Source organism: Canis aureus, chromosome 3 (assembly GCF_053574225.1).
Source record: "Canis aureus isolate CA01 chromosome 3, VMU_Caureus_v.1.0, whole genome shotgun sequence".
Classification (NCBI taxonomy): domain Eukaryota; kingdom Metazoa; phylum Chordata; class Mammalia; order Carnivora; family Canidae; genus Canis; species Canis aureus.
Genome location: NC_135613.1, coordinates 75979850 through 75995943, shown reverse-complemented (window position 1 = coordinate 75995943; position 16094 = coordinate 75979850). Strand labels below are relative to the sequence as shown.

Here is a 16094-nt window from a genome sequence, read left to right as displayed (position 1 = left end):
ACTTGGAGCGTGGCAAGAAACACTGGAATTAAATATCAGCTCTAACTTCCTGGGACCAAGGCCTGGGAGATGGGGGTGGAGGGGATGCAGGAGGAGCAGAAGCTCCTTTTCGTGGCCTGGGATGGGTCCAGGGTCAGCTTTCACGACCTCTGAGGGGGCTGGGATGGGGAGCTGTCAACAGAGACCCGGCCCAGGGGCAAAAGGCTCAGGGGGCTTGGCCTATAGGGCAGTGGCCCAGCAGTTGGGAGCAAGAGCACCCATGGGACGGAGGCAGGGCTGTCTGACACTTTAAAAGTGCAGGAAACAATTCTGAGAGAGGTTCATGAACCAGGGAAGATAAATATCCTGCCCCAAGCCTCAGGGGACTCACCAAGCCCTCCGATCATAAGAAAAGTAGTGGTGGGGGGGGCAGGCACCCCCTCAGAGGGCATGGGGTAGGCAGCAGCCTATCTGCTGTTCTGCTGCCTTTACAGGGGTGGCTTGCTGAGGGGGCGTCTGTCCTGTGGTGGGTTTTGTCCTATCTCTAGAATCAGATCTTCCCAAAGCTAACATTTCTGGAAGGCTGAGCCTCCAGGCCCCAGAACAGGTACAAGACTGACCACCGGCTCCTGACCTTGCACCTCCCACCACCAAGCTCCATATGTTCTCGAAAGACCTGGTGGGCTAGAAGGCCCTTGAGACCAGAGAGGGGCCAAGGGGTTATTTGGCTGCTGTTCCCCAGGGATTTTTGTGAAAGGGAAGACAGATTCTAGGAGAAGCGAGGAAGGATTCCAGCAACGAGCTAACCACCAAATAAACTTTTGAGCCTATTTTCTCCAGGGGAGGAGGAGGGAGAGAGCTGATGGAACAGGGAGCAGGCTATTACTCAGAAACTCATCCCCGCCTGTCTTTATCCCCATGGAACTGGAGCCAGAAGAAATGAACTCCACAGTGAAACCAGAGCGGCTCCGGGTCGGGGTGACACCTGCGCTCGAAGAATTCACTGATGGAAGAAATAAGCACTGGAACTGGTGGATGGGGAAGAAAACTCAAGAGAACTTTTTTCTAGCGAATTTATAAAATGGAGGTTTCAAACTTTATTTTAGCAATAAAATGTAGCAGTGCCTCCCCCCCACCACGCCCCCAAGGGTATTCTCCGCCAGAGTCCCGGTATCTGAACAGATAGTCGCGAAGCATCTCCTGGGGAGCTCAGACTTCTGTCCTCTGGGTGTCCCCAGAGGGGACCAGCCTCCACAGCCTCCCCCTCCACCCACCCTCCATGGGTCCCCCGAGGGACTTGGAGACCCAGAGGAGCTCAGTTTGAAAATCCTGTTGCAAAACCTCTCCTCTGTGTCTCCTCCACCAAACCACCTGGAGGAAAGTACGTGCCCAACAAAGAACCACTTCTTTTCACTGTTTTCATGTTGTTGTTGTTGTTATTGGCAACACCAACCAACCAGGCCCACATGGGCTCTTGCAGACCTTGAGAATCCAGGGGCTGCCAGGGTCCCCCAACCTGATGGAGCACTCACCTCCTTCTCCCCACAGATGTTGCTGATGATGGAGCTGGAGGCCGGGCTGGAGGAGGGTCCCAGGACAGCGACCACCCCCTTGGGGAGAATCTGACACACTGCAGCAACAGGGAAGAAAACAGGGCCCTCATCAGGTGAGATGTGGGCGGGGTGCCCTGCCTGGGTTTTGGGCTCAAGTCCAACCTTCACTGGCTGGATCCTCACCTTCCGCTCCCCTCTCCGCCTCCTTCCTCCACTCCCCCGACCCTTCCAAACCCAGTGCCTCTCCTCTTCTGGACTATGGGACTCCGGGATGGTTTTATTGGAGTTTATGGACGGTATTAAATGAGGAAATGATCCAGGTTATGACAACATACGGCCGCAGCCAACAGGGTGTATAAATTGTCTTGGCTGTCACTGAAGGACAGAGGCTCATGGTGGAAACCTGCAGGTTCCATCCTGCCAGGCCTGCAGCGTGGGTGTCGGGAGCCTAGGCACCCAGCTCATGGAACAGTCACCTGCTGTGCAAGCTGTTAGCCTCTCAAGTATAAAGAGGAAGGGGAGGAAGAAAGGCAGATGAGCAGAGGGACAAAGGGTGGCAGGGATGATGCAGGCAGAGAGGAGAAATCAGACTGAGCTAAAGCCAAAGGGAAGAGAGACATAAGAAGAAAAAGGAAATGAGAGGAAGAAAAAGACAGTGAGAGGCAAGGAGGGGGGTCTCATGTCTCAAAGTTACCCTCCGCCACTCGTGTTCACCTAGACCCCTGCGTGGTACACCTGCTTCCCGGAGCGTGTCGGGCTTCCCGGTGGAGAAGAGGCCCTTTCTTCCTCTACTCTGTACACTCACTCTCCTGTCAAAGAGCACCTCAAATGCCTCCTCCTTACACCTTCCCCGGTTCCTCTATGTGGAATTAATCTTCTCCAGGGCCCCTGGTGTGTCCCTCTGTACTAAGACTCTTGTAAATGTGCCTATTTCAGTTTGTTGCTTCGATATCTTTCTGCTCCCACTAGATTTCCAACCCCAAAAGGGCAGGAGCTGAGCCCTACTTCTCTCTAAACCCCCACCTCTCACTTCTTCAGTGGCCAGCATCGGGTTGTCTAGGTGGTCAGTTCATATTCACTGAATGAACAAGTGGCTGGATGGGCTATGTGGTCAGAAGAGAGGAGAGAATCTCAGATTTTAAAACACGGAAGAAGAAGGAAGGAGGTGACAGAGAGAACTTGAGATAATTCTCAGGACACACACTCTAGTAGTATCAGAGCCCAAGAGCTACCCCTTGGAATATGCACGGAGGTTCCCTGACATGCTGCAAGGCAATCTTCCCTGCAAAACTCAAAGCTTGACTCTGGACACATTTTCTTCGTACTCACATCAAGGGTCAGGATGAACCATTTCCCAGGTCAGTAAACTGAGATTAAGGGAGCAGCATGAGGTTCCTCACTGAATTGGCTGCAAAGCCACTCCTGCACCCTAGATGTTCTTTCTCCTAGGGTAGGGTCCTGACCACTGGCCCACACGGCCACGTGATCGCCCTCATGGGGTACAGGTGGTGGAGAGAGCCTCAGAGTCCCAATCCCAGTGTTACAGTTTGCCACACAAACCACAGGTCTGCAAGCTCTTCTCCCAGCCTGAGGCTCCGGCAGGGATCCTGCCTTGCCACGGATCTCAGCTGGCCAAGAGGCCGTGGGCCATGGGTACCAGACAGGACCTCATCTGTACTGTGTCAGAACCATTCCCAGTGACAAAGTAGCCACGAGCAGGCTCCATCCCTGACACCACTTGCCAGGTGCAGGCGGTGTCCACATAAGTGAGCTCACGAGATCTCAGCCAGCTTCACTCTCACTGCTGCTAGATGTCCCAAGTCCATCGGCCGTCACACTACGACAGCTTCAGGGGTGGGCCTCCCTTCCTGATTTTACCAATAAGGAAATGGCACCCGGGGGATGTTCAGTGACTCCTCCAAAGTCACGTACTTTGCACAGGTCAGAGCCAGCATCGGAATTCAAGTATGCTGGCCCCATCCTGCCTGGGGCTCATTCTGCTCTCTCGAAGCCACTCACCTCCCTGCAGCCACCTCATGTATCTCCTCCCACCCCTCCAGTCCAGGTCCCCATCTCTTTCTCCTGAATCTGCTCCCCAAGGTCATCAGCGACTTCTGAGCGATGCTCATCCTACTCTATTTTTACCGCATTTGATGCTATTGATGGCATTGCTCTTTTGAATTCCCGACCACCCTTCAGCCCCCATTCTTGTCTGCTCCTCTGGCCAGTCTTCCTCACTTCCTTTGCCAACTCCTCTTCCTCCTCCGCCTGATGAATCCAGGTTTGATCCCTGCCCCCTTCTCCCTGGGCAACCTCACCCTTGCCTTGACCTCCACTCTTGTTCCTGCCCAGGTGACCCTGCACTCTGACCTATGCCCTGGGTTACAAAGTCCAGTTTCAAGCACCTGATGGACATTGCCACAGGGACTTGGCTGTGGTGTCACCCCCTTACCATGTCCACGGCAGAGAGGCGCATAGTCATTAAGAGCATGGCCTCTGATGCAAGGCTGCCTGGCTTTGAGTCCCAGCTCTGTCATTTCTAGCTGGGAGACCCCAAGGAAGTTATCAAACCTCTCTGGGCTGCTCCCTCATCTACAGAACTGGGATTCTAACAGTAGGGTAGTAGGAGAATTAAAGTGAATTAATGCACACAAAGTGTTTAGAATGGCACTTGACATGCCACACAGCCTTATTATGACCACGGCATCACGTGTGCCATATGCTTCTCATAATCTGATTTGACCTTCACACTTCTAGGCAGAAGAGTGTTATTTGCCCCTCTTTAGAGATGGGGAAACAGGCCTAGAAAATTTGCATGACTTGTTCAAGATCACAGGTAGGACATGCCAGAGCTGGGCTTGAACTCAGAGATCCATCAGGCACAAAGCCCAAGCTCTGAGAACCACTCTACTTCACCCCACTTCACTCTATAGGCTCCAACTCAAGTCACCTGTGACTCTTCCTTGGCTTCCCTCACTGAATCCACTCACTATACCCATTAGCAGCCAGATTCCAACCCCTTGACCTGCTAGCCCACCATCCCCTCCTTTCCACTCCCATTGTGATGGTTCTAGATCAGCCCCTTTTCTCCACCTGCCTCCTAAGGGGTTTCTCTGTCTCTGGAATTCATCATTTCCAATCTGTTCTCCAAACCATGAGACAAATTATAATCCCCAAACACAGGTGTATGTGCTGCTGCTGGGCAGAGAGCCTGTCTTATTTACCTCTGTGTCCTCCGTACCGAGCACAGGGCCTGACTCCGAGTTGTGTGCTCAGTAAATAGTTGCTGAACCACAGTGAAGCCTGCTCAACATTTTCCGTGGAAAATTGGAAATGAGCTAAGGGTCCAATTATAAGGGACTACTTTACCTAAAGTGTGGGTCATATAGCCGCATGAAATATTATTTAGGTGTTTAAAGTGCTTATGAACAGTTTATAACAGTATTAAAAATATTTATGAAATAATATTAAGAGAAAGAAGCAGGATATAAAATTATACGTATATCTACAGGAAGGCCACATCGAAGCAAATACAAAAAAGTTATGCGCTCAGGATAGAAGAGGTTATAAAAGCCCGTGTTTACCAAGTGCTAATTATGGCCCATTCTGAGCACTTCATATGAACAGATCTATTAAATTCTCAGAACAACCTGATGAGATAGGAACTATTACCGTCAACTTCATTTTACAGATGAGAAAACAAGACAAAAAGGGTAAAGGTTGGAATCAGGATTCACACCCTCCATCCCTGGCCCCGGGGTCAGCACGCTCACCCCTCCCATGGCTCACAGCTTAAACGGATGGTCATGGGGATTGCTTGGGCCAATTCGACACTGAATGGCTCCCCCCACCGCCTTTTTTTCCCTTTATTTTCTATAATGAGCATCTATTCCTTTTATAACATGCCATTATAAAAGATAGGATGTCGTAAGAAAAGATTCTTCTCAGAAGCGAGTAAAATCCAAATGTGTGTGATCTCAAGACGCTACCACCTTTCCAGCCCTTCTTCCTCCCATCGTGCTGCCGGCTGCCTCACACCAGCTCACCCGGAGCATGCTTCTAATTCTCCTCCTTGAGCCTGTTCCCAGGTAGTTCTCTCTGACCAGACCAGAGATTCTTCACCTGCTGCCTCAGATCTGGGGGTAGAAGTCAGTGGTCTACAAACACTTTGGGGAAAAAAGTGACATCACTATTGTTTTCTCCTAATTTAATCTGGCATTCCTTCAAGTTTAAACACAAGCAATAAACCAGAGGCAATAACGGTACCTGTGACTTCGTGACCTACAAGCATCACAAATGTTTTCCTGTGACACTACGGTGCTACAGACAATCTTAGGAGATCACTTATATTATGATTTCAAACTTTGGCTAGCAGTTGGACCTATTGCTAGGCTTGGCTATTTAATACATTAATAAAGAAGCACATTCATAATACGTCATTATAAATATATTTTAACTGCATTTCCATATGGCTGGTTTCTTTGGTCATCCTATTTTATTTTATTCATTTAAAAACACTTTTCTGGGCAGCCCGGGTGGCTCAGTGGTTTAGCGCCGCCTTTGGCCCAGGACATGATCCTGGAGACCCGGGATCGAGTCCCACGTTGGACTCCCTGCGTAGAGCCTGCTTCTCCCTCTGCCTGTGTCTCTGCCTCTCTCTCTCTCTCTCTCTCTCTCTCTCTATCTCTAATGAATAAATAAATTAAAAAAATAAAAAATAAAAATAAAAACTTTCTGTGAGGCACCTGGGTGGTTCAGCTGGTTCAGTGGCCAACTCTTGGCTTTGGCTCAGGCCATGATCTCAGGGGGTCTGCTTGAGATTCCCTCCCTTTGCCCCTCCCCCTGCTCGTGGGTACACTCACATACACACACTCTGTCTCTCTCTAATAAAAAAAGAAATCTTAAAAAAAATAAAAACACTTTTCTGGGAATGAGTCCATTAGCACCATTAGCACCCCCAGGTGACCATGGCCTAGGCCCTCTCTTGCTCTTCTGCTTGGCAAACTCCTACTGATCCTCCAGTGCCCAGCTCAGATCTTGCCCTTAGGCAAGTAGACACCTCCTCCTCCTCCCCTGCACATCATACTGTGGCTCTGAGTCAGATCTGCACTGGAGCTGCTGAGAGACATCAGCTTCCCCGTTCTCTGAATTCTTGGCCAGCTTCTGCCCCAAGCTGGTTCATTATGTTGGGCTGCAACAGAGAGAGGATTCTCCTAAAAATAAATTCTTATAAAAGGCTAAAATCCCTTATTCCCAATTCCAAAAATCCAAAAGGCTCTGAAGCTGGATGGCTTTCATCGAGCTCATTTGGTGGCAAATCTGATCTAAACAGACAGATGTGAGGCTATTCATAGTATGTGAATATTTGAATATAAGGATGTGTATTTGAGTATGGGCTTCTGCCCCCAGCCCCACTGGAGATGTTACTTAATATATGGTGTATGCACTACATGACTTTTCTGATATCTGGAAAGCTCTGGCTTCTAAAAACATCCAGCCTTGCAGGTTTGTGCACCCGTGCCTGCTGTTCTGAGTACCCATCTCCCATCTCCCACACTGGACTGGGTACTCCTTAAGGGCCTGGGTCACACAAATTCAGTTCTGGCAAAAAGACATTGCTCGACAGATGTTTGCTCACCTGACTTGACATGAGCCAAGATGATCCAATCCCCATGGCCTGGGGGTTTCCTGGGGTCTGAGAATTGCTCTCTCATTCCCTATGAGGGATGCTTTGCTCAAGACAAATGGAAACTGCTTAGGAAGCACCTCAGCTCTGCAACCTCTGGGACCCTGACTCGACAGGCCCAGGCCATCTGTAGAGGGCCCTGAGCAGTGTGTGGGAGGGATGGGAGGGGCGGGAGGTGCACTTTACCTCTGCCTCCCAGGGAGCAAGAAAGAGAGGGAGGGGGAGACATGAGTGACATTGCCATGGCAACAAAGTTTCCCAGCCAGCAGAGGCAATGGAAGATAGGGGTCAGAGAAGCTGCTGGAATAAAAGACTATACGGGGGTGTTGTAAGGTGGGGAGGGGGGGATTTTTTCCCTCCAGATGCCAGCTCCAGCCTGGATCCCTAGTCCTCCTCTGAGTCTTCATGGGGAGAGGAGGGGTCTGGCTGTGATGCGGACGGTACTGAGGGGTAAACTGTAGGCACCACTGACTAGAGGCCCTCCAGGGCAGGGGCAGAGTCCTGGGTGGGGCAGGTCGTCTTCACCTATAGCATGGTACTTCCAGGGAGTTCCCAGCGGCTCCCTGAGCCTCTGTGGCCAACAGGCCTGGCCATCGGGAGCTGACATTGAGGTGGACCAGAGGCGGCTGGGAGAACCCGGAGTCCTTCTCATCAAGACACTCTTGATGCGAAGCTCAAGTGGGTCAGGGTAAGGTCTCCATCTGGTATGTGGTACGTCCGGCACAAAGCTAAGCCCTGAGTGTCCTGGAGCAAAGCAAACAACTGCCTCGATCCACCTGGAAGAACTATCTCCTCCCCTATGCCAGAGCCTGCAGGAGGGAGCTCCATTCTCACCCCCCATCCCCACCCCAAGAGCGGACAGTGGGCTGAACAAGTGGGCCCTTCTGGTCCCCTAGCCGAGGAAGGGAGCGCATGAGGGCGAGAGTGCCAGGTCTCTGCACCATCACACCCCATGGTGGGGTTCTCTCTGGTCAGAGAATTCAGAACTGCCATTGGCCCCCCTCACCAAAGGCATTCTCTTCAAAGCCCTCAGTCTGGTCCCAAAACTGTGAAGCAGCACTGCAGTGTACTGGGAGCATCCAGGTGCCAGGTGCCAGGCTGACAGCCATGCTAGCTCCCTGAGTCCTCACAATCACCCTGTGACGGAGGAGTTACTATATGATTGCCTCTTCTACTACTACTACTACTACTACTACTACTACTACTACTGCATAAAACTTATCAAGAGCTCACCCTATATAGGGCACTGCTCTGAGTCTTGTAAGTGCATCATCTCATTTAATCCTCAAAAAATCCAGGGCGCCTGGGTGGCTCAGTCAGCTAAGCATCTGCCTTTGGCTCAGTTTGGGATCTTGGGGTCCTAGGATCGAGTCCACGTTGTGCTCCTTGCTCAGCAGGGAGCCTGCTTCTCCCTCCCTCTACCCCTCCCCACTGCTTGTGCTTGCTCGCTCTCTCTCATAAATTAAAAAAAAGAATCTTTTTTTAAAAAGTCCTCAAAAAACCTCTTAAAGGGTGGCTCAGTCGGTTAAGCATCTGCCTTCAGCTCAGAACATGATCCTGGGGTCCTGGTATCGGGCCCATGTTGGGCTCCCTGCTAAGCAGGGAGCTTGCCAGGGAGCCTGCTTCTCCTTCCCCCTTCCGCCCTCTCTCAAATAAATACAATCTTAAAAAAACAAAACAAAACAAAACAAAAAACAAAAAAAATCACCTCTTGAAGTAAGAACTGTTATTATTCTCATCTTACAGATGAGGAATCTGAGGCACAAAAGAGTAGCCCGAGGTGCTGGTAGAGTCAGGATTAGGATCCTGGTGCCTCCCAACTCCAGAACCCGACACCTCTCTCCAACCCCGGCCCTCACGCCCCACAGAAACGCTCTGCTGTAGCCACGCCCATCTGTCACTGTCCCCAGGTACTGCTGCTTCCTGCCCCGAGCCCTTGCCACACTATATACAGTCTGCACGGGTGCCCGCTTCCCTTCTCTCCACCCACCAGACATTCCAAGGTCCAGCCCAGAGGCCTCATCTGACCACCGTCTACACCTCAGACCTATTTCCGACCACCCTCTGCCCATGTCTGAGCCACACAGCAGAGTTACTGAATTCTCTGTCATTTTTTGGAGGCTTGGGTTTTAACTGCCTCCTGGAAAAGACCACGGACCAGATGATTTCTACGCACTGCAACTCAGTGTGTTGCAGAGTCCACATTATGCACGCAGGATGTGGGTAGCTCAGAGAGCCGGGAGCGTGGAATGTTTGTTGAATGACTCATCGCTATCCTGTGACTTTTTCCTTGCGGCTTCTCCCTTATGCGGACTCGGATTTGTTCTATGGAACTGACGGAGGGATGCTTGCCCTCACTTACTAGAGTCACCCGGGGTCACGCCCACGGAGCCCGTGGGCATCTCGGGAGCTCGTGCAGGAGGAGCATCCACGCAGCCGGAGCATCACATGGGGCCACGTGGGGTGGGATAACCAGTGCGCCCCAGGCTTTCCAGGGGAAGCAGTGTGGACAGCTGATAGCACGCTTGGCCTCTCAGAGACAAACCAAGGCAGAGGCGAGGGGTTGACAGCGAGGCCCCTGCTTCCAGCTCTGCAGTAAATTAAACTTCAAACTGGCTCTGGCAGCAGCAGGGATGGTGCCTCCGGGTGTTTGGCTGATAAGGGGGTGGCCACTCCGTTAAGCTCTGACACGGCAGCCGCAGGAGACGTGCTGATCTATGGAAGAGACGGGAGCAAGGCCTGTGGGACCCTCCGTACACAAGAAAGGGTGAGGTGGAGGTGAAGACGAGATGCAGGAGCGGGGAGGGAAGGGGCCAGGCGGGAAGGACATGGCCTCATGGGTCTTGTTCTTGGAGCTTGTTTCAGATCCGCGGGCTGTGCAAGGAGGGAGCCGGGGAGTCAAACATCAAGAAGCCTGAGGTGATAGTGAAGGGGCAGGGAGGAGAAGGGAATGGGACCTGGGTTTGAGGAAGCCCTATGGGTGACCGTACTTCAAATAAATCCACTATGGGATGCCTGGATGGATCGGTGGTTGAGCATCTGCCTTTGGCTCAGGGCGTGATCTCAGGGTCCTGGGATCGAGTCCTACATGGGCTCCCTGCATGGAGCCTGCTTCTCCCTCTGCCTGTCTCTGCCTCTCTCTCTGTGTGTCTCATGAATAAATACATACAATCTTTAAAAATAAATAAATAAACTCACTATATGAAAATCTAAGTGAGCCAAATACAACAGGAGGTGATTTCGTGCTTGTAACTTTCCAGTGTCCGGGGTTGTTATGAATTATGCCCCGTCTGGTACTTCCCACCTCCCAGCCTCATTCTGAATCATCAAATGAGGAGGTGGATCTCTGGACGCCAGCATCTTCAGTTTCTTTACACTTCGCAATCTTTGATTCTTGAAATAGTCATTGTTCCCCTTGACTGATACTCCCACCCTGAACATGATTCATGAAAGTGCAATTCGTACAGAGCTTCTGGAATCTCACCTATTGCTGCAAGTAGGTACTAGAGTACATTGCTGGGTTGTTACCACCCGAACTTAGAGCAGGGCCTCTGCTCCCCACAACCAAGAACGTCTCTGCTAGGGTCTCTTTCATCCTCTTGGAGCAGAGTTCCTGGCCATGGGGGACAGGGGTGAGGTGGCAGGTGTTCAGGGGCCCAGACTGCCTCAGATAGTTTTAAGCTAATAATACAAATTAGCTCTGGACCCCTAGCCTGGGGAAAACAGAACCCATGGCACTGAGCAGCAGCTGGCTTTGGGTGGCCCATCATAATTTCCAAAGGCTCAATGCTGTCAGATGCATCAAGCCCAGAAAACTGGAAGAGGAAGGGAATGTCCAGTTACGCTGGATGCCCCACGAGGCGTGCTGACGTTAAGACAGGCCCCTTGGGAGGAGCTGGGAGGTAGATGGTACTGCCACATACGGAGGCCTCTTGTTCACGATGGTAAGAGGGTTGAAGGAAGCCTGCTCAGAGGAGGGGGTGAGAGGATATGCCAACAGCGAAGCCCACAGCGGCCACTCACTGAATGTCAGTTATGTGCCTGGAACTAAGCGCTGACGGCCACTGTCCCATGCTGTGCTCTCAAGGACTCTAGGAGGTGACATCACCACCACTTTTATTTTACAAACATGGCAACTGTGGTACAATAGGGCCAGACATCCTGTCCACAGTCATATAGCTAGTAAACAGTACAACCAGGGCTTAAACCTGGCCAACCTGATTCTAAAATCCACGTTCTTGCTCTTTATAACAAAGACACCTCATAGTAGGCATCGCAGAACTATCATCCCTCCTTGATCCAGGGACCCTGTCTCCCTCCTATGTCCTTCCCTCAACACTGCCACTGAAGTTCAGTCCCTGCCTGGCTTCAGCCAACAGCACTTACCCACCACCCGTTCTCTCCCATACTTTGGGAAGGAAATAGCTGGGCTGGAACCTTCCTATGAACTATCTGGGTGGTGTTTCAGATCCATTGTGGGGGAGCAGCTCTGGCTTCAGGATGAAAGGCCTTTGGGGTAGAAAGATCCAGAAGCCCTGTTTCTAACAAATGCTAATCATGCCTCAAACACATTGAGATGTAAAAGCTGAACCAAGGGTTACTAGCTAATAAAATACTTGGCGCCTAAAAGACGGGCATGAAAAAGATGCCCCAAAGCTCTGTAATGTGGAATAAAAAATATCAGTTTCCTTTATTCCCCTGATTCATCTGGCTTAATATTTTAGCGGTATGGACTTTAAGAAGCCAGGCTGCCGGGGTCACCGGGAGAGGACATTTACATGTGCTAACGACCCCCATCCAGGATGCACGATGCACGATCTCCACTCTCTGTCCTGCAGAGAAACTGTCACAAACCAGAGAAAGGAAGGAGGAGCTGGCTTTTGGACGTATGCTCTTGAGCGCTATCTAGGAATCTGGATCTTTGTCAGAGACCTGTCCTCCTGGACAAAGAACCACTACAGACTGGACTAGGAGACTCACAAGGAGTTGTTGCCGGGATTTCTGATTTCATTCAGAAGATGCAGGGAAATTGGAATCTTACTTTCATTGAACTAGAACTTCATCCCTTTGCCAGCTGGGACTTCTAGTTGGTCCCTTGCTGAATCCCCATGGCCTAGAACCCAGGAGAACTGGCACTCACCACATATGTATCACCTGACCAACTGAATAAGTGAGTGACTGTTTCAGGCACCTGATCTTCCTCCATTCCCCCCTGGGGAGGAATCTATGTCCATAGATCCCGCTGGTCTTCCCAGTCCTCTTTTGTAGGGCATGAACCCACTCTTGGTCCCTAAACGTGGACGCTCTCTCCAAGGGTAGTCATCAGGCCATCTGGCCAACACTTGTGACTGGTGAGATCGGCTCTGAATTTCCAAGAAGATATGCCGGACCCATCAGATCCTCTACCTTGGAAATTCAGACCAAGAGATTCTGAGGGAAGTTGCTACTGATGTACATGCTGAAGAGAGACCACAGGCCACCTGATGGCAGGGACAGTGTCTACCTTGTTTTCTGCATTGTTCCCAATGCATGATATCCTGAGTCACACCTGAAATAGAGTAAATGCTCAATAAAAGTTGCCTGAATAAATAGACAGTAAATTGGGCCTATGTGGCCATATGGGACAGGCATGACAAATGAGCCAGGGAACTTGGCCAGCCAGAGAGGGAAGACCGCAAGAGCCTCAAAGGAAACTGAGACAGAGCCACTGCCCTCCTTCCTTCCTGCTCTCTCTGGGTGCCACAGGACACCCTGCCTGTTGCACTTGGGCCAGAGTGATGTGTCTCTTCTCTTGCAGTACTAATGGCCCAGATCAGGGCACTGCTGCATCCACCCCCAGAAGACCAGCTGTCTCCCATATATGCCTCAGCAAGTTCTTTTGTTTTTGTGTTTTTACCATTGAGTATAACCGAAGGTTGAAACAGGTAACAAAGGGAGGAGATGGAACAGAGTCTTAGGTAAGAGATGTCATCACTTCTCTGGGCTAAGGGGCTCCTCTTCTTCCCTCTGCACAGGGTTGTTCACTGCCAGCTTGGCTCTGAGCCACTGGCCCATGACCGGGAAAAGCTCACCCTATAAAGTTGTCCAGGTAACCCCAGCAGGACACCAGAGAATTCCAGGGAGGTCTTGGTGGACTGAGTATGGCTTTGAGAGTGAGCACACGAGGGCAGGGTTCAGGACCTGCTCAGCCCGTGACTGGCTCTGGAGATGGGCAATTTGGTCATCGCCATTGAGCCTCAGCTTCTCTTGTAAAGTGGGGACCAACACAATTAACTCTCAAGCTGGGAAAATTAAAAGCAGTGCCTGACACAGGGCAGGGGCTCCACACATGTGACTCGAGTGCCCCAGTGTGTATGTGTGTAAAGCATTGCAACTCACAGAGGATTCTGCTATGTTTTTAAGTCCTTCAAATCTCTTGACAACCTATAAAATTTGCAAAGTAGAGCCTAGCATTCCCATTCTACAGATGAAGAAATTGAGGTTAAATGGGATAAGTGATTTGCCCAAAGTCACCCACGGAGTGGTCAAACTCCATCCCAAGTCCCACAACACTGCTCCTGGCACAAAAAAAAAAAAAAAGCAAGACAGGCAATCAGGTGTGCACTGACTAAGTGACCCCTGGGCTGGCCCTCTCTCTCTTCTCTTAATCACACATAAGGTTTCATTCATATTGTGTACAGTATGTCCAGGAGATGAAGAAGTCCATAGATGAAGGAATGAAGGAATGAATGAGTGGGTGAATGAATGAACGACTGAGTATCCTGTCTCAATTCTCCTCCATACATAGTTGGCAACAAAACCTAGGGATCTCCTCCAGACTGAGCCCTACAGGGCCTCCTACTGCATGTTTCTCTCCCTCTCTTGGGAATATCTAATCACAGGCCTGGAGAGGGGTATGGCTCATGTTATCAGCCCCTCCTGCCAGCAAGGAAAGCAGAGGGCAGCCCTGCCCATTCTACGTACTGGTTTCTGCGGTCTCGTACTCGCTGTCTCTGAGAAGCTCAAAGATGTCCACTTCGACCTTGGCCTTGCCCAGCCTCTCAGGAGCGCGGTTGATGCGGTTCTTGGCCAGGGTGATGGAGAGCCGCTCCCCTCTGCTGCACTCCATGGGGTCATCCAAGATAGCAGCTGTGGGCAGGCAACCACACGGAGACAGTTGGTACCCTCTCCCGTTCCCCTCCTTTCTCCACTCTCCCCCAGACTGCCACCTTCCTCTTCCGGGCAGCTCCCCTCCACCTCCTCCACCCCCTCCACCCTGCCATCCTGGGAACTATTCCCAAAGCAAGTTCTCTCCATGCTACGGGTCTTGGTTTGTGGGCAGGTGCAACCATGATTTCTCATGTGCATATCTGGCCCAGGAACCCCCTGATGTCATGGCAGGGCCATCGGGGGTCTATGCATACGAGGTCCCGAGGCTTAGGCGTGGTGATATGCTTGAGGGTACACAGGCACACGTGTGCCAAGGAAGGGACATAGTAGCTATCCTTTGAAAATGGTAGTCTGGGCATTTGCAGAACTCTCCCTGAGACAAGAGAGGGTTAAGGGAGACCAGGCATGAGAGAGAAAGCCGTGGAAGATACTGCTGAATGCCAGCTCTCCAGGCTCTGACACTGATAAACCATGTCAGCCGGTGAGCCAGGCAATTTCTTTGAACTTCTTTTCCTCACTGAACATTAAGAACAGTGAGACAACCTCAGGGGCTTGGGGTGAGGATTCAGTAAGATAATGTATGTAAGTGACACATCACACAAATTTAATTGGCGTGACTTAATATGAATGGCTGGAGTGGTATAGTGTACCAAATGCCTCCAGAAGCAGCGTTAAGGGTAAGCGTTCTGGTAGCATAGAGACCTGCATTCAAATCCCAGCTCCACCCTGCACTGGCTAGAAGACCTCAGTTTCCTCACTTGTAAAATGGGGAAAGAGCCCCCACCCCTTGGAGCATTGTCAAGATGACCTGAATAGTCTGTGTGAGGTGCTGATTAGCACAGTACCTGACACACAGTAAACACTCAACAAATCTACCTCTGGATATCGTTCATTCTCCTCGTAGAGAAAGTTACAAGATTGAAAATCTCTACAAAAACTTGCACATACATGATCATAGCAGCATTATTCAAAATAACTCAAAAGTGAAAAAAGTCCAAATGCACATCAACTGATGAATGAACGAGCAAAACGTGGTATATCTATAAATGGAATAGTATTCAACAATAAAAAAAATGAAGTACTCATAAGGCCACAACACGGATGAACCCTGAAAATATGGTGCTAAGTGAAATAAGCCAGATGCAAAATACTGCACATGGGATGATTCCATTTATATGAAATTTTCAGGACAGGTAAATCCACAGACACAGAAAGTAAATCAGTGGTTGCCTAGTGGCAGTGGTGGAAAAGCTACAATGAATGGAGGGTGACTGCTAATGCATACATGGTGTTTCTTTTGGGGGTGCTGAAAATGTTCTAAAATTGATGATGGTGATAGATGCACAAGTCTGTGAATATACTAAAAAGCATTGACTTATATACTTTACATGCGTGAATCATATGGTGTATGAATTATATTATAATAAAGCTCTTACAGGGGGGAAAAAAGAAGAAATATCAACCTTATCTTTCAGAGGTTGAAGGCTCAGAAAAGCAACATGGGGAATCAAGCAAAATAGGTTTCACCGACACGTGGCCCTTGAACTTCTGTGGCTGGCATGGACAGAAGAAACCCAGGTCCCATGCTGTCTTTTCTGTACACTGCTCCTATACCTACTGTGACCCATTTTCCAAACCAAAAACCAGGACACAGAATATTACAAAGCCTTTTTTTCCTGATGTGTGGATATGTTTATATGCATAGCCTGTTGAACAATAAAAATTAG

The 16094-nt window shown here is 50.2% G+C and overlaps 1 protein-coding gene across 1 annotated transcript in view; it reads right to left on the bottom strand.

The window, feature by feature from the left end:
• Window positions 1-16094, bottom strand: part of GRIK4 (glutamate ionotropic receptor kainate type subunit 4) — a 382506-nt gene that overhangs the window by 164346 nt on the left and 202066 nt on the right. Inside the window, 2 exon segments of the mRNA XM_077893889.1 lie at window positions 1512-1609; window positions 14182-14346. Of these exon segments, the coding sequence (XP_077750015.1) occupies window positions 1512-1609; window positions 14182-14346 (263 nt within the window).